At 37.0% G+C, this 19180-nt stretch overlaps 2 protein-coding genes across 3 annotated transcripts in view; one reads left to right on the top strand and one right to left on the bottom strand.

Moving 5' to 3' along the window:
• Positions 1–5903: 5903 nt before the first annotated feature.
• Positions 5904–8711, bottom strand: RpL34 (ribosomal protein L34). 2 transcript variants are annotated; one of them, XM_012688474.4, is made up of 3 exons: positions 8407–8711; positions 8201–8272; positions 5904–6239 (listed from the first exon to the last, which is right to left on the bottom strand). In XM_012688474.4, the coding sequence occupies exons 2-3, from the start codon at positions 8263–8265 to the stop codon at positions 5945–5947; spliced, it is 360 nt and encodes a 119-aa protein (XP_012543928.1). In that variant the 5' UTR covers positions 8266–8272; positions 8407–8711; the 3' UTR covers positions 5904–5944. The 2 variants fall into 2 exon arrangements, with proteins under 2 accessions (XP_012543928.1, NP_001093076.1); NM_001099606.1 differs by lacking the exon at positions 8407–8711 and having other exon boundaries at positions 8201–8358.
• A 226-nt stretch (positions 8712–8937) lies between these two features.
• LOC101741200 (bone morphogenetic protein receptor type-1B) overlaps positions 8938–19180 on the top strand; it is a 130415-nt gene continuing 120172 nt past the window's right edge. The window contains exon 1 of the mRNA XM_004923897.5: positions 8938–9065. Within this exon, the coding sequence (XP_004923954.1) occupies positions 9062–9065 (4 nt within the window). The 5' untranslated portion in view covers positions 8938–9061. The remainder of the gene's footprint in view (positions 9066–19180) is intronic.

The raw sequence follows: 19180 nt of genomic DNA, 5'->3' as shown, positions 1-19180 counted from the left end.
GATCGTCGGAGGCAACAGGGCTGTCAAAACTCAACTACGAAAATGTGTGCGCTGCCACCGTTTCACACAAACCGACAACCATCAACTGATGAGTAATCTTCCGCAACAGAGAATAACCCCATGTCGACCCTTTACATTTACAGGGGTTGACTACTCTGGTTACATCGAACTGAAAATAAACAAAGGCAGAGGCGTTAAAACTTCTAAGGGATACATTGCAATATTCATATGTATGGCTACCAAAGCCGTACATATTGAACTTGTTTCCGATCTCGGCACTGAAACATTCATAGCAGCTTTTCAACGACTATGTGCAAGGCGTGGTACCCCTAAACATATGTACTCAGATTGTGGAACTAATTTCATCGGCGCGGCAAAAGTGCTAGGTCAGGAATTCAAAAACTTCAAACAAATCATGACACCCGAATTTTTTGATGAATTAGCTAAACTGGAAGTCGAGTGGCATTTTAACGCCCCTGCCTGGCCGAGCGCGGGCGGTTTATGGGAAGCCGCCGTCAAATCCATGAAACGACATTTACGACGAGTGCTAGGTGACCAGAAACTCACCTACGAGGAGATGTCAACGCTACTAACAAAAATAGAAGCCTGCTTAAACTCGAGGCCCTTGTGTCCTCTTACTGAAGATCCAGAAGAATTTTACAACTGTTTAACACCCGGCCATTTCATCACTGGCGGCGCGATAATGACGTTACCATTATCAGATTACACTGACGTTCACATTGGCGTACGTCGTCGATGGCAACTTGTAGAACAAATGTTACAACAATATTGGAAAAATTGGTCCAACGAGTACCTAACACAACTGCAAACTCGGAGTAAATGGAACAAACCTACGAAAAATATCAACGTCGGCGATATCGTATTGGTTAAGGATAACAACTTACCTCCTGGAAAATGGGCTTTAGGGCGGGTGCTCGAAACCCACCCAGGTTCTGACGGATATGTCCGAGTTACGACCATCAAAACTCGAACAGGAGTAACCAAACGTCCCGTAACAAAACTATCACCTTTACCGTTGGCCTCTGAAATCGAAGAAGGAGATCCCACAACTAAGGAGCAACAAAGGTCAAATTTTGAAAACAAGAACAGAAAGGGCAGAAATAAATTATCGAGTATTTTACTTACGATGCTGACAATGTTTACATTTATATCTGGATCATATGGGTCCGCGTTATTAAGAGCTCAAATTACAAGCTTAGAACGCGAGCGCCCTATCTACTATGACGCGATCGGTAAAATGCAAATGGTACACAATGAATGGACTTTAATTATGTATTACAACATAACAACGTACTGGGAAGGAACTCGTCGTGTCGAAAACTATTTTAATACGGTGAAAGATTTATGTCACAGTGCGAATATACAAACCTGCAGAACTACCATAGAACAACTAAGCCACGAGATGGAACTGCTCGGTCATTATAACTCGATTTTGATAAATCCGCAAAAACATTTGACTAGCAGAAAAAAACGCGGTTTGGTGGACGGAGTGGGCTACGTAGCCAATAGCTTGTTTGGAATATTGGACCAACGTTTTGCTGAAAAATATGAATATGACATACAAACGATTCAGACTAACGAAGACTATTTACTTGAGCTAATAAAAAACCAAACTAGCATCGTGGAATTAGAAAACAAAGTTCTAAAGAAAAGTGAAGATAACATTCAACGGCAATTCGATATGATCGACCGCTTTGTCAACCAAACCAACTTAAACTTGGCAACAATTGAAACGGAAATGCAGATTCTCTCCGCCACTACCTATTTGAACTCGGCATCATTGACTGTATATCTTCTTATCAACAGCCTAAAGACTTTCCAAAACATGCTGTTCAATTCGCTTACAAACGTCTACCAAGGACATATAGATGTGCACCTGATATCTCCAGCTCATCTTACACAGCAATTGAACGAAATATCCGGAAAAATTCCGAAAGACTTATCTTTACCCGTAGGAAACTACAAAGAAGATATAAAGGATCTCTACACGTTGATATATGTGAAGGCGCGGGTCACCGAAAACTATTTTCTTTTTGAAATGCATATACCACTTGTATCTAATGAAGATTTTAACTTATACAGGGCGATACCATTGCCTGTGAAAAACAATGAAAGCTACGCATATATGCGAACTTCATCGAAATATATCGCAGTAAACTTGGAGAAAAATATATATATTTCGCTAAATGAAGATGATCTTAAGAGCTGTCTCCAACAACGTTCAGATAAAATTATATGCAAAACAAATAAACCTATTTTTGACATGCATAGCAACGGAGCTCCATGCGAAGCGAAACTGCTGTCACATCAAAACCTCGAGCCCTGTGACGTCGAGAACGCGTCATGCAAGGACGCGTGGCTTGAGTTACATGCATCGAACAAGTGGCTCGTCATATGCTGCGATACGTGTACTTTACGCACCATATGCAACAGTGATGTGTCCTCACACACCATGACGTCATCGGGGATAGTATCGCTGCCACAAGGGTGTGTACTTCAGTCTAATGACTTAACGATATATGCGCATAATCGTTATAACAGCCGTGTGAAGTTAGATTATGAAATCGCAAGTACAACGTTGGACAATTCAGTAAACAAAATAGTAAATTTAACATACAACTACACTCCGAATCTGTTCCAGTCTACAGCACGTGAAACAAAAATTATCACTAAAGAGATTGCTGAGCAAAAGGAGCAGGAAAAACACTTTCCGTCGACCATATCAGCGCATGACATACATCAGTATGTCATTACATACTTATTATTAGTAGCAGCTCTGGTTATTGGTCTCGTGTGGGTTGTGAGGAAACATTCCCACTGCTTAAGGAAAAAGAAGAGCCATCCACTTGCACCCACTGAAGATATCGAACTTCAAACATTTCACCTGCGGCACGACCGACGAGATGATGGTGTTCAAGCCCAAGTCGCGCCACCACCGAAGCCAGCCCGAAGCGTAAACACCAGTGGAACCAACTTTGCCTTTAGTTTTGATTAAGTTAAATTTTAAGTAATTTTGTTGTGAAATGTCATTTTATACATATTTTTACTTTTACCTTTACATTTTTAACTTTTATATTTTTTACATTTTTATTTAAGCTTACGAACTATTTCATTTATTGTTAATCGATTGTTTCTTGCTCTTTTGGGTTGCCAAGATGTACAGTTTGCACATACCTAAATAATACGTGGACACGCCGTGCGTCGTCATTGTGGTGTCAGGTTATTTTATTATATTATCAGGGCAGTGCACTTAGCAACACGCACTCGTTAAGACGTTACCATCTGTGCTTAACCGACATAATAAAGGTGCTCAAACAACACACTAACTCTTTGGAACTCAACAAACTTCCCCTTGGACCCCAACAGCCACAAATTTTTGTTTGGGAAATTTATTGCCCGTTATCAAGTTATTTAAGATATATATAAGATATTCAAGATGTTATAAATTATTTAAGTCGTTGAATTCGTCTGAGTTTCTGTTGGATGGTTAAATTTGAGGGTATTGGGTTCTGTAGGTGATGAGGGGCTATTTAAAAACACACTGCTTCATTATAATTATATTGCATATAATTTGAACACTTTTACACCATTATAAAATTATTATCTTTATATTTTTTATAAAACTATTTCATGTTTCTCTTGCCGTGTCTAGATGAGAAGCAAGGGCGGATCCAGCTTTGGTGCCAGGAGGGGGTCAAGTCAAGAAATTATAATTTAATTTTGATAACAATAGATACAAGTAAAAAGTAGGTATTTTATTAATGTACGTAAGTACTGTACCTACTTAAAAATATTTATTCTTTATTGTACACTTGAAAAACTTAACACATAATAACTTGTACATATACACGTACATATTGTCATCTTCTCTTGAAGAAATCTAGAGAAGCACTATCACGCCCGGAATGAGGCATCTTATTTATATTCCATAACCGTGGTCCAAAAATCATTATGTTCAATATGTGGTCCACCTAGGTCCTGGAACCAGCTCAGGGGGGGTCATGACCCCCATGACCCCCCCTCTGGATCCGCCCTTGATGAGAAGTACTGACTTTTTCTTAGGAGAATACAATCATCTGTTTTTTAAACATTTAAAATAATTCTAATATTCGAAATCTGTAATCATGTGTCAAGTGTTGCCTGCCATTACATTTATATTCAAACTCCAACAGTTTCTCGCCGGATTTTCACAGCGGGTTGTGATTCCCAAAGTAGCTGCTCTTGAGCTCTTAGATCTCTTTCCGAGGCACCATGGCGGCTGTTAGTAGGCCCCGTCCATTCTGGCTAAGCCCGTGCTCGCCCATCTGTCTTACTGAAACTGGAAAGGCCTCAGAGCCAACAGTTTATAGAGCTTATAGTCAACATAGTAACATTTTAATTGTTTGTTACTTACTATTTGAAAATTATGTAAAGTGTAATTTGTATAAAATTCAATATAGTTTTTTTTTTCTGGAGTTCTACTTCTTTTGGCCCATTTAAATGAAAACGTGAGAGTAAAATTTTTATCATTCGTGAACACACCGAAAAAGTCCTTAAAATCCTTACCAAAACCACACTTACTGGTGGTAGGACCTCTTATGAGTCCGCACGAGTAGGTACCACCACTCCGCCTATTTCTGCCGTGAAGCAGTAATGCGTTTCAGTTTGACGGGTAGGGCAGCCATTGTAACCCACTTCGATAAAGCGGCACGACACGAGAACCCTCTCATCGTGGCCGCCGGTAACTACATTCCCGGTCCTGCGGACAGAATGGAAAGCAGTCGACGTCGCCCCAAACACGTCATTTCGGATCCGATCTACTAACTGTGCTTTTAGGTACCTCAACCACCCGTCATCGTTCTCGTCGAACCCGACGCTTGCGACGAAGGGCTCGACGATAAATTAACCCTCAGACACAGCCCACTGAGTTTCTCGCCGGATCTTCTGTGGGTCGCGTTTCCGATCCGGCGGTAGATTCTGCGAAGCACGGCTCTTGCTAGGGTTCGTGTTAGCAACGTCGTCAAGTTTGAACCCCGTGAGTTCACCTACTAGTTAAGGTTACGCTGATATAGCCTCTCAAAAAAACATTGGAACTATAATATATTAGACCTATGACTGAGACCTTAGAACTTATATCTCAAGGTGGCCTTTTACGTTGTAGATGTGTCTATGGCCTTCAGTAACCACTTAACATGAGGTGGGCTGTGAGCTCGACTACCCATCTAAGCAATAAAAAAAAAAGTACGTGCGCAAAGCCTCAGTTCACGAACTATGGAGAACAGCTGTCAAGGCTTTATTAAAAAAAGATTCCACACGACCACTTCTCTACCAAGAGTAAGAATACGATCATGATGAACACACCGACCGTAAAAAAGCAACATTATTAATTTAGTTGATAACCAGTTTTTAAAGCTGTTACGCTAAAGAAGTAGTACTTTTTACATGCGTACTGAAATACTTACGTTCACTTTTTAAAAGTTTGAAAAGTAAGTAGGTAGGGAGTTACATATTTAAAATTAATAAGTTAGCGATTTTAGAGATTACCAATTTAACTTTGTTGATTGCGAATGTTGAACGAATGTAACGAAAGTAAATGTATATTTTAATGTACAGAAAGCTTTTTAAATGACTAAAGATATTAAAAGTTAATTCTTTTAATGGAAGATTTGGTTGCGTTAGGAGTTTTGATCCATACGCATATCAGGTAGGTAGATAAGTACACCTGCCTAACAACTAAACAGACTAAACTGACCATAGGGCCATGACTGCAATTAAATATAGCATTTATAAAAATATGCTATATTTAATATTTAAGACAGTCACTGGTTTTCAATACTATTCATAATTAAGGAAAAGCTGTACTGAAAAGCTGGTCCAGTAGTTGATTATTAAGAAATACAATATAGATTTTTTAAGGTTTTTATTTAAATTTAAGCCCTAAAATTCACTTTGTAGCCTTCTTTGCCGACTTAGTGCTCGCCTGTTGTGCCTTGAGGACCTTCACAATTTTTTGTTCTTCAATGAGGAAGGCTCTGACAATGCGTTGCTTGACACATTTATGGCAGAGGACACCACCATAAACACGTTTCACTGTTTTCTTACGGTAGCAAAGACGGGAACGTTCAGCAGGTCTAGCTGGCTGGATACCACGGAGTTTGCTCTTGCACTGACCACACCTTGGGATCTTCTTGGGCTTTTTTACATACTGATAAACCAAGCGGCCACCCGGTGTCCTTACTCTGAAATTTGAATAAAAGTTAAATTATTTTTTAGGGATATTCTGCAATTATTACAATAATTAATTAGCATTAATTTGTTGACGGAAGCAATGGTGGTTTCTGCCTATCTGAAAAAATTAATTGGCTCAAAAATCAGAAAAATGTTTAGTACCATGAATTTGTAAACATAAACTATGTAATGGAAATTAAGTCCACTTTTTATTTAAATGATTTCATTCTTTATTTTATAAACCTGACTCTACTAAAAAAAGTATGATGTCTAATTAAATATTTAAATATTTGGTGGCTAATTTTGACAAAAAAGTAACAAACTGATTGTAATCTTATAGTGTTTAGTTATTACTATATGATCTTGTAGGTGCATAAGATTTTGTAATATATTATAATACATGAGTGTATTATTTTAAGAGAATAGTGGAGAAAAATAGTTTTATAATGAAATATTTCACAAGAAAAAAAAATTGTAGATTTATAAAAAAAATTAGCTTGTTCAATGGATATTTTAGGTTTAGTTGCTATGTTCCTGTGTGACTAAGCCCCGGTTTTTCTGTATACTTTGTAAAATGGTCATTATTAGGTCAATGGTATAATTCATTCAAAGAGATAATTCTTTCGATAAGCTTCTTTGGTCCACTGCTTATTAAAAAAATACCAAATAGTTCATTACAGGATTTTTGCTTGGAAAACTATGTATTGTACTATGCCTTGTTATAATACTTTTCATTGCAAGGCAAAACACTAAGCATTTCAAACCATACTCAACTGGAGATGGCTCTTAAAATGGCTCTCCTGTAAAGTTGCAAAAATGTCACTTAACCCAAATAGCCTTTCACCCCTTGATATTATTAATTAGGCTTCAATGCAACAGTCCCCTGATTATATGATAATGATAATACTGCCGAATGTTATTGTTCTTGTGTGCTTTATGACTGCTGATTCCTATCATCCTACAGGACTGCTCAGGTAGGTACCACCACGCTGTCTGTTAATGCTGTACTACAGAATTGGGATTTAGAACTCATTTCCAAAGGGTGACAGCATTTATATTGTTAATTTCTATGGGCTACAGTAATGACTAAATACCAGGGAGCGTTGATCTCATATACAATATGCAATCTTCTTCTTTTTCCACCTTATCCAACTAAGTGGAGTCGGCACAGCTAATTTTTCTCTTCCATTCTCTTCTATTAGCCGTCATCTCAACACTCACTCCTCTCTCTCTTTCTCTTTCTCATATCGTCATTCACACACTCCATCTACGTCTTCTTCAGTCGACCTCTTCTCCTCTACCTTCCGCTACCCTTTCCATACATCGCCTAATCACATGCATCTTCTCTCTACATATTGCTTGCTTTCAGTTGATACCATCATCATGTATCATAGTAATGTATGTAAGTGTTGAAATATATTGTGAGTATTACAAATTTACATAATATTTACAATTTTGGATACCAGTGTAAAGTTTCAGTGTAGTTTATTGCTTCTCTTATGATAAAGCACAAATATTAATATAAGGTTAACTTAATCTACTTTATCAGTGTGTTTTCAACTTTAAATGCTTTTTATTCCAAATGTATAACATTGATAAATCATAATAGCAGATAATAAAGCAGTCTCATCAAATTTGTTAAAGTTTCATAATTTATTATTATTATTATTGATGATTGAAAGCAAGTATATTCAAAAAGCACTATTTGAAAATAGAAGATATCAACTCAACTTTAACAATTTTACTGTTTCAACTCATAAATTTTATTAAGCGGTATGATAAAGTATATTCAACTGGAAAATGTAGTTTAAAAGAGGTAAGATATAACCACAATAAAAGGAAAAGCCACTTAACCTAGAAATGTCTCATAAATGTTTGATTCAATTTTAATCTGTGCAAAACTTCTTCGTTATAGGACATTTAAAAAACAATTTAAGATAATAAGGCTGTAAATAGTGACGAAGAAACTTACATTCTTCTTTGATTTGATTTTGTGTTGTACGACAGTCGTCGCCTGAATGTAAGCCGCTGCACCATTTTCAAGCTGAAATATGAAATAAAATATATGTAAAGAGTATTACACCACTCAAATCACTGGTAGTTGCTTTTGTTTTCCAAATTTCTTGTAAGATTACATTAGATTTCAATATAATATTCACAAACACACAATATCCCAACCTTTTTGACAGCTGGTGACAAGGAAAGAATAACAAATAGCAGTATGGCAGCACTGGATTTTTTCCACAGACCACAAATCTACCAAATCAGCAGTGCGATGAGTAAGTACGCGGAATGGGTAATAATTTCTTAATTCTTTAAAACAATTAGTTTTTCCTTCATATTCTATCTTCAAGAATATTCGTAAATTATGTAGAAATTCACTTTATTTCACACAGAGTAATTAAGTTTTCAATTTCTTTTATTTGGATTTTTTACGTTCCTGTTGTAATTGACATCATTTAATTAATTTCATAATTAAAATTGCACAGATATCGGCAACTTTAAAATAGTAAACTTAAAATATTAAGCAGTAATTTTGCGGATAAAATATTTAAACAACGTAACCACAGTAAAAAGGACGCAAGATGCAGTCAATGTAGTTTTAACTATATTTACGACTCGCAGAAATCCCAGAAATTTCAATTAATTTCAGTTATTTCTATTTAAAATGTTTGCGATGTAGTAAATTAAGAAGCATTGGCTAAAAGACTAGAATCCAAGGCATTTAATAATTAAAAAATAAAACCAAAATGTCTGCTTGAGTGCAATGTTGTGGTGTTGTTTTCAGTGTTAAAACTGAGTAAATTGTGTTTTAAGTGTAAATCAACGAAAAATGGGTGAGTATAACGATAGTTTTTTTAGTGTTTATCATATGCTTGCTAACTAATGTGTAACTTTTTGAAATAATGTCAGCTTCTAAATAATAGTTTACAGATGTTGAGAAGAGATCAATCTATAAAATCTGTTTTCATTACATTAAGAGTTTTCGGGTATTTACAGTAGCAGAAACCGTAGAATATATAGGAGTCTAAACTTTGTCAAAACTACAAACCTGGGTCAGGTTGATATTTTTTACCGTAAAACATGGTGGGCGACATAATAAACCTTGTAATTGTACTAAGATACTACCGTAGTACCTACTTCTTTCTCATTCAATATACTGTTTAAACACAAAATTTATTAACAGAGATTAAATAGCTTTTAACATTATCTCTCAACGAGTTCGCATTTCTAACGATAGATGTCGCTACAGGCACCGTGAACATTGGCAATGCCAAGGGCGCAGCCAAGACTGCTTACTCTTTGCAAAACGAATGTCATAAAACTTGATAAAATGGTCTAGGAACTCATTACAAAATGCATATGCGAAAACTAATATAATTCTTCATCAACAAGATTTGACTTCACAAAACGGCATAATATTATATTCGAAGTAGAGTCCCCAGATTCTGTTTAAATTGACCATTGTTGTTCTATTTCAACAAACCCTCGAGACCAGAACGTGAATACCGCCATAGCGTTGAGCTACTCGTCGGATCTTCTGACTAGGTCGTCATTTCGATCCAGCAGTAGAGTAAGCGAAGAACTACTCTTGTTAGGGCAGATGTTAGCAAATGTTTACAGGCTGAGCACCGTGAGCTAGTTCACCGGTCAATGTGTATCCAGAATAGCCCCTCGTGACTCTCTTTTTCAACCAGTATACATCCAATGCTGAATGTAGGTCTCTTCGAATGCACCCCATTCTCTTTGGTCTCTTGCCTTTCGCATCCAACCCCTACCAACCACATTGACCAGGTCATCGGTCCACCTCGTTGGCTGTCTGCTCTCGTGACTGATGGCAGGCAAAAAAAAACTGCCAGCCACCTTGACACATGAGATCAAAGATAGACTTAGAATATATAACCGCTTTCCCGACCCCCATCAAACCGGATTATGTACTTTGCGACAGAAACGGGCAGGATATACTAATAGATACGCAAATTTACAAAATTTTTACTGTTTTCGTTTTATTTATATTTTTTTAAAATAGTAATTTAATATTTATGTTATTTATTTTAAAGAGGAATGCGCTTAAGATTGCTCGCTCATCTTAAGGTCCATCAAAGTAAAATTAGTCCAGTTTTGTAATTCTCGTAAACGAGCCAAGCACATTCGTAAAACGCTTTACACACGTTTTAATTTGTAGTAAAAATTCAAATTTTGAGTAAAAACTTGAACTTTGGTCTCTATATGGGATCGTAAGCGCGTTCCGAAGTGTGCCCATTCGGAAACACGCATAATATGAAACAGATTCGAATTTCTTATGTAAATCCCGCCTTGATTGGACTTGTAATATTTACATAAATACCCCCCTGATTGGATGAACTTAGGTCAACAGAGATTCGTTTGTAGCGACATTACGAAATAAGAATTAGTAGTACATAGATTATAGGTCCTATTGAACATTTTCGTGTTGTTGATAAATCCTCAGTTTCACGTACAGAATAACATAAATTTGATTCTATGATTATAATTAACATATTCATTCACACTTTGTGTTAATATTAGGCGGCGTTAAGATTTATTTATGGTCTCCCTGATCTTAATCACCATACCATTCTTCTTCCTAGTTGTACACTCTTGACGACGGAGTGGTCGTGGTCATGCATCATGCATATTTACCATACTACTATATAGGAGCGGTATTCGTATTAAGGTGAGCACCTCAATGCGAATACCTTGCGATTTGCTTATGAATTCTCAACTTCATTGGTATAACAACTATTCGTAATCCGATTGAAAAAGTTAGATTTATATCTTGGTACAGATGCGTGCGGATTAACAAATTCCCTTACCACTAATAAAAAAATGATTCTGAAGACTAGCTGAGCTATTATGCCCGTCTTTATCGTGAAGAGAATATGATGGTCGCGTTTAGGGCCACAATTCATATTACTGCAGCTCATAAAGATAAATACTACAACGTGAATATCCATCTTGAAATATTAAGTTCTACTACGGTGTTGTAAGCTGTCTCACTCCTCAAATCGGAACGTATTCGTGATAGAAAGAGACAGGAATCTGGTGACAATTCGTGGTGGCTGATAACGTGGTCTTTCACTAGTATTTAGGAATTTGAGGGAGAGTTGGCAGGAAAACCAAAATTAAGAATAAGTAGCAGAAATAGTCTTATCTCATACCATCTTGATCAATACGCCTAACTGCGTAAGATGGCAGCAAAGTAATTTTGACTAGCGTAAAATCCACAGTGCGTTTTCAGATATCTTTTTTGCCACGGCTTTGGAATAAGCTCCCCTCCTCAGTATTTCCCGAGCGCTATGACATGTCCTTTTTCAAACGAGGCTTGTGGAGAGTACTCAACGGTAGGCAGCGGCTTGGCTCTGCTCCTGGCATTGCTCAAGTCCTCGGGCGACGGTAATCACTCACCATTAGGTGGGTCGTTTGCTTCGTCTGCCTACAAGGGCAATAAAAAAATTTTTTTTTGGGTACGTCGTTTTGGGTTTTAGTACAGTAATTTACTTGTATGCAGGGTAATTCTATCTCAAAACTAATAAAAATACCCTGTACCTAAGTTTGGTATCGTATTGCGTGATCGCGACAACAATAAAATTATTCGAAACGGATATTATTCTGTGTACGGATTCGTTACGCGCCATGTTTCATCCGAGGTGTCAGAAATAAGCCTTTTATAATACTCGAAGGCGGCGTTTAAGTTACAAATAATTTCGACTGCGTTCCGAGAAACCTCCCGACATTGAGATGGGTCATTTTGTAATAATATTCGTTAGGGCTGTACCGGAGGAATTTAATTTAGTAAATTTACGCTACTGTTATCGAGCAACACTTCCGGCCTCACATAATAAATTATTTACGAACTTAGGAAATATATAGAACTTATTATTCTTATAATATAATTAGTAATTTCATAATTCGATATTATTAAATAATAATTGTACGTAAATAATCAGCAGAATAATTAAGATGAACAATGTTTAATATTACCTACTCAGTTTGTATTAAAATAGGTCAAGATGATTGTATAAATACCGACGGTTAGCATATCTGTTGCATTCGTATTCTACCCACCGTAACGTGTACTAAAGAGAATATATTATTTCGTGTGGAAGTAAATTGTCTCAATTGTCGCCGCCACCCTGAGGATCCGTTTATACTTCAGAAGTGGGATTATGCCAGGCCCATGCATTGACGGATTTGAGACCGCTGAGAAACACAGGCGATATAAAATGCGACGTGTCACCCAAACCGATGCGGAGGTTATTCCAACGTTCCGGCCGGATGAAAAATCTAGCAACGTCAAGGGATGGCTGCACATGATCGACCAGTTGGATCACGTATATGGATGGGACAACAAAGACTGCCAGTTCATCATGCAGATATGTCTTCGTGGGTCGGCTAGGGATTGTGCGATACACCACCGCAACTATACTACACATCCGCGAATGGCTACCACATGGAGAAGAGAAGGTGCTGTTGCTCCAGTTGCAAGAGGGACCGACTTTCAACCAAAGAAATGTTACGCCTGCCGAAGAGAAGGTCATGAAACAAAGAACTGCAAAGAGCCGCGCTGCGAGGTGTGCCATCGCCCGGGACACACGTCGGTCAGCTGATGGTATGCGGCCAGCTCTTCACACCCAAAAGTGAGTAATATCTTATTTATAACATACAGCGTATGCATAGATTTGCAAAAAAAAAATAGTGTTAATTAATGGCTCTAGTCTCATTGCATACATAGACATGGGCAGCAAATTAAATATTCTGTGTGGCATATGCTGATAAGTTAAAAAATTAAAGATTGTCTTCCGTGGTTACAATGAGAGGTTTTGGAGGCTCATACTCGTCGACCTCTTTAGGAACATCCCCGTGAATGTTCATATAGACAACATTATTGTGGCTTTGTGGAAATAATGAATTACGACATCGCTGATATAGATTTAATAATCGGAGAATCAATGATTAATATCAATATCACAAAATTCTGTTAAATTCGTGGGTAGTAGTGAAACTTTTAATAGTACTCTTAGTGAAATCAAATTACAGACCGACTTGTCCGATGAATTTAGGACACAGCTGTATAATATCACAGTAAAGTGCTGATTTGGTACAAGTTTACCTCAATATTAACACTAATGAAACATTTCTTATGAATTCTGTATATTTTGAGCTGGGCTGTATGTCCTATGTACTTTTGGGTGGACTTGTAAGGTCGAAAGATTGCTTTTTAAAAATAATTAATATCTGAGACAAAATCATTGAATGGAAACATAATTGATTAATAAGCACGCGTGGAAATTATTACTAATAAAAATGAGTCTACATACTGACTCAGAATTGCAAGTAACTGATAAAACAAAATCAAACTATTTCAGGATAGAGGCTGCATCAGTTAAAAATAAAATCTGTGTGATGTACAACAAATAAAAGCTGTACAAATAAAATCTGTGTGATGTACAACAAATAAAAGGTGTGTGATGTACAACAAATAAAAGGTGTGTGTGATCTATGATAAATAAAAGGTGTGTGTGATCTATGATAAATAAAAGGTGTGTGTGATCTATGATAAATAAAAGGTGTGTGTGAACTAAGTTAAATAAAAGTTGTGTCGTATGAATTAGATAATACAAGATATAATTACTGCTTAAACATGTCAATTTCAGGTGCCTTACACCAGCGACAAACCAGGCGCCAATAGCAGCGCTGATCGCCGTGGGACACGGCATATACAGGATGGCCGAATGTTATCGAGCAACACTTCCGGCCTCACATAATAAATTATTTACGAACTTAGGAAATATATAGAACTTATTATTCTTATAATATAATTAGTAATTTCATAATTCGATATTATTAAATAATAATTGTACGTAAATAATCAGCAGAATAATTAAGATGAACAATGTTTAATATTACCTACTCAGTTTGTATTAAAATAGGTCAAGATGATTGTATAAATACCGACGGTTAGCATATCTGTTGCATTCGTATTCTACCCACCGTAACGTGTACTAAAGAGAATATATTATTTCGTGTGGAAGTAAATTGTCTCAATTGTCGCCGCCACCCTGAGGATCCGTTTATACTACATATACTATAAATGTTAAACGCTTATTGTAATAAAATACGTTAGAAATTGTAAGTTTTTTTCCATATCTATTCGCTAATAGTAGCGGTAGGCTAAAGGACTATTCCAGCTACGCTGTGACCGGTAGATAAGCTGATCCTGCAAGAATGTGCTAAGAAACGCTGGGGAATCCATTTACGGATACCCGGTCGAGGGGGGTAAAGAAGAATAAGAATGGCCCTAGTAAAAGCAGTGCTTAGCAGAATCTACCACCGGATTGGAATCCTGACCCACGGAGAAGATCTAGCGAGAATTGTAAGCACAGTCGATTGATAAGTATTACTACCCTCTTCACACTCTTCTGTGAGAACAGAAGGCTCATTCAAATTTTTTTGGGAAGTCAGGAAAAGAAACGTATAAAATATTTAGTTGACGCCGAGGCTCCCTATAGGTGACGTAAATACCCTAAGGAGATAATGTAATCAGGGGCAACCACGTTACCCAGTAATGAGGTATACGAAGTTAGGCTAAAATTAGGTAAGAAAAAGTTTTGCTGCTTACAGGAGATGTGGCGACAATGGCTGTGTCTTCAATTCAATAGCCCGACGATTGTCGTTAAGCTTGTTTTAGCAAGCTTAGACGATAAAACTGTGATATAAAAACAAATACGAGAGCTTTCAAGTAGGTATGTGTAATGCCAATACAGTTCGGGTCAGTTGTAAATTTTCCAAGAAGCAATTGATGCCATATGAGACCTCCAGAAACTAACTAGGTGACTTTTCAACATGAGCTTTAGTTTCACATTACAACTACCTAAAATCTCGAGTTCCGTATTCGTAAAATTTCAAAGCAAAGACGTCTTTTATATTACATGGGTCTTGGATATTGAAAATTAGATAAAAGATCTGATGCCTAGATATAGACATCTTCATAGTCTTCGATCGTATCTGTTGTTCCGGCACTGCTTGTCATCGTAATTGCTCACAAGATTACAGCTCTTACTCTTTCATTTACGTTAGTTATTAATTATATATTTTTTTGTGAGATATTGAAGTTAAACACGCAAGTCGGATGTCGTTTATTAGTAATTATTCTTCGTAGTTATTTATGCCTGTTGAATTCATATTTTTATTGTTTAATCAACTTTAATTTGATATTATATTGTCTTAATTAATAATAGAAATCTACGGAAGAAATTTTGGTGGTTAGATATTACTAAATATTAATAAAGATATAAATTACTGATGATTACATAAATGTATCCATTACGGGTCGCCCGTGCGTCTTGAATTGGCGATGTTAACAAAATGGTAGCCATCGTCTATTGGAGCCACAGGCCACCCTACGATCCAATGCTATCTTAGCAGACCTCACTAATTAGTGATGACCTCATGCGGATCGGTTGTCTTATTGCCTAAATCTCCTACGAAACACTCTTGTTCTAGTTTGAATTTTACGATAATTGATTAATAATTAAGACTTAAAGACCTCATGTCTCTAAAGTTGTGTCCATGGTAACCGCGTAACCCAGACAGTGCTTCGTCAAAACTTATTTCACTACATTACTACCAAATGTTGAATAGCAGATTGGAGTGTTTAGTTATAGACTAAAATGAAATGACTATACGATTTAGTTTTGATTCTCCAAATAATCCAGTTAATGATAGATTTACTGAACTGGAGGTTTCCTGAATAAGAACAATGTTTACACAAAATTAATTAAACCGATGGTGTCATCAAAGCGTAACAAACAAACAAACAAAACTCACATTCGCATTTATATTACTAAAATATGGGTATTTTATTATGCATAGTTATAAAATAAAAAAGCTCTTTTTAATGAGTGATTCATACAGAATTTATAGGATGCTATGTCAAAGATCACATCGAATCTGGTCATTCTAAAAATATTATAATAAAATTAACGAATATTTTAATATTTCCTCTTATCATATGTAACGTTTTTATATCGTTTGAATTTGAATTTTATTTGTTTTGTTCATCATTGTTTTGTCTCCATCTCTTTTACGATAAGTAGATCTTTACAAAATTTATAAGGGAAGAGTAATCGTATACTAATGCATTTTTAAATGAAGAGGAGCAGTGAAGTATGTGGAGTGCAATTACTTTACACTTTATTAAGTATTGCACTTTACGAGCAGATGATCTGCCCGTTTATGCCTATAATCACTACATAGTATAAAACAAATTCGTTTTCTCTATCCCTATATCTGTCTGTCCCTATGTATGCTTAAATCATTAAAACTACGCAACGGATTTTGGTGCGGTTTTTTTTTTAATAGATAGAGTGATTGAAGAGGAAGGTTTATATGTATAAATAACATCCATTAAATAGTGGAGAAATCAATAATAAATTACAGTTCCCGAAGCGAAGTGATGGCGGGTCGCTAGTAAAATAATAAACGATACTTCGGCAGCCCTACAGTTCTTACCTTAGTGCGTTTCTTTATTTTTTTTTCACTACGCGCTCCGTCGGCCGACACCTCGCGACAATAGGGCTGATCCAATGCCCTTCAAACTTAATGCGCCCATTGTAGCTTCGAACGTCCATTGTATTATTTTATACCTTATGATCGTTCGTGCACGACGCTCGTTACAATCGCTTGTAACGTTCGCGATGGATCTTCGTGTAATGATGATAAAACTATTCAGATTGTGTAAAAACTCGTAGCCTGTTAATCGATTTTGACTTGCCGTTGATTAATCTTATTTTTATTTATTTATTGCTTAGATGGGTGGACGACCTCACAGCCCACCTGGTCTTAAGTGGTTACTGGAGCCCATAGACATCTACAACGTAAATGCGTAAATACCCACCTTGAGATATAAGTTCTAAGGTCTCAAGTATAGTTACAACGGCTGCCCCACCCTTCAAACCGTAACGCATTACTGCAGAAATAGGCAGGGTGGTGGTACCTACCTGCGCGGATTCACAAGAGGTCCTACCACCAGTAAATTGCAGGAGTTATTCTTGTCCTTATTCTGCCCGAGTTCTTCGGAGATCGGACAACGTGTGAGAGAGTGCAAGGGTAGTCGTTTGGTGGGTAGGCCCCTACAACATCCTTGGGCCCGCCGTCTGCTCCCAACATCTGCAGACTGTCAAGTTCCACATACCCCACGCGCCCCTTAGACGCGGACATTTCGTATGACTGCCCAAAAAACAAAGGAAAAACCCAAAAAACAATGATCGTCTATTCTTCTAAGTCTCCCAAACGACTTTAGCAATTTGTACATCGGACTACAATTACTCTTGCTCAAACTCTCTTTCTTACCTTATCTTCTTGACTGTATTCATGTCGGTTTGCTTAATGCAGATGAAATATTCTAGAAAAATAAGAACGACTTGAACGTTTTGTAGAATTTCTAAGGACTAGAATAATTATAACTGTTGAACTTCAAAGGCATGCTTGAAAGTTAAACCTTTCATGTATGGAACAGTACTTGTTTGTATAGTTCCCAATCTAAAATGAATTTTATTTTATTAGCATACGAATTCACTGTGCATCGCGATTGCCGGAGTGTAGGCAAAATCATAATGCGATAACCAATTTCCAAGACGAGAGGCTGAAGCTTTCATAGAGTAGAACTCTACAAATCGCAGAATTAAACATGGCGGTTGCCAACTCGTCCAGGCCTGCTCTGCTTTTGGTACCGAAGGCACGAATCAGTGGTCGCATTCCGGCGAGGATTGTTCCACCACAAATAATTTTAGATTAGGCAACGAGAAATTATGACCATCTTCTGTGGCCCTTTCGCGTGTCAGTGAAAAAGGTGTACAGGCAATTCTGTGAGACCGTCTCGGTAAAACATTGTAAAATTTAATGTCCTTACACCGCGTCGGATCGGAAAGTGACCGTAATGTGGTCACGTACAAAATCGATTCTCTCCTCTCTTCGTTTCGAAAACGTAATGCTATGCACTCATATACATAAAAACGGTTTTTAATTTTTATCTTTTTTACTTTTGTGCCTGTAAACTGAACTTTTAATATGGATTGTAGGGACACAGTTTAGCAGCGTATGCAGTTTTGTGCATCGCATGCATTTGGTCAGTCGTACATAGCCCACCCGACACGGCAGACGCTGGTGAATATACGGAGTTAAAATTGCAATCAACTTGTTTCATTAGTAAAGGGCAGTTTACTCTTTACTCTTGCCAAAGCAACCGTACATGGATGCAGACAGTTTTGACCACGTTTTGCACCAGTCGCTCTCAATGGTGATGATGTTTTCAAAAAATTATGTTATCAGGGGATCATGTATATGAGTTTTTTTATTGCGTATATAGATGAAAGAGCCCACGATCTAAATGGTGTAAAGAGGCTACTGGAGTCCGTAGACGTTGCATCGTGACTGCTGCCTGTAAATATAAACAGGATGGTGGTACCTACCCGTGTGGGCTTACGATATGATACTCAGGGAATGCTGCTGTCCATGATCCTTAACTTTTGTCTTACCTGTTCTAGGTCACACAAAACAAAATGCGTTTCTATATTTCACCCTAACTTTTAAATTCTTGAACAGACTTATCAGTATATCATTAGGACCCTTACCTCACCCCGAGGGAAACTGGCTATATATTTTTATTTGACCGGACAACCGTGTTTTTTAATTTAATATTCATATTGTTATTGTGACAAATTAAAACTATGTCTTAACTCAATAACGTTATTTGCCTCTCTTAGGTTTTTAGCCGGATTAAGCCAATTTGAAAAAAGAAGCTTTATGTTATCAAGCATCTTTAAACTTCTGCTCCACGATACACAGTAATGATATCCACATTTCGATTCAATATGCACATAATACCATATACTCGCTTCTGTTTAAAAATAAATGTAGACTTATTAAAAAA

Source organism: Bombyx mori, chromosome 3, assembly GCF_030269925.1.
Source record: "Bombyx mori chromosome 3, ASM3026992v2".
In the NCBI taxonomy this organism is placed as follows: domain Eukaryota; kingdom Metazoa; phylum Arthropoda; class Insecta; order Lepidoptera; family Bombycidae; genus Bombyx; species Bombyx mori.
This window is presented reverse-complemented; position numbering and strand designations above follow the sequence as displayed.

Excerpts from the sequence above, each read along its gene's own strand:
- RpL34 (XM_012688474.4), bottom strand. The coding sequence starts at position 8,265 with ATGGTGCAGCGGCTTACATTCAGGCGACGACTGTCGTACAACACAAAA. Across the intron at positions 6,240-8,200 it reads AAATCAAATCAAAGAAGAAT|AGTAAGGACACCGGGTGGCC; the intron begins GTAAGTTTCTTC and ends TTCAAATTTCAG.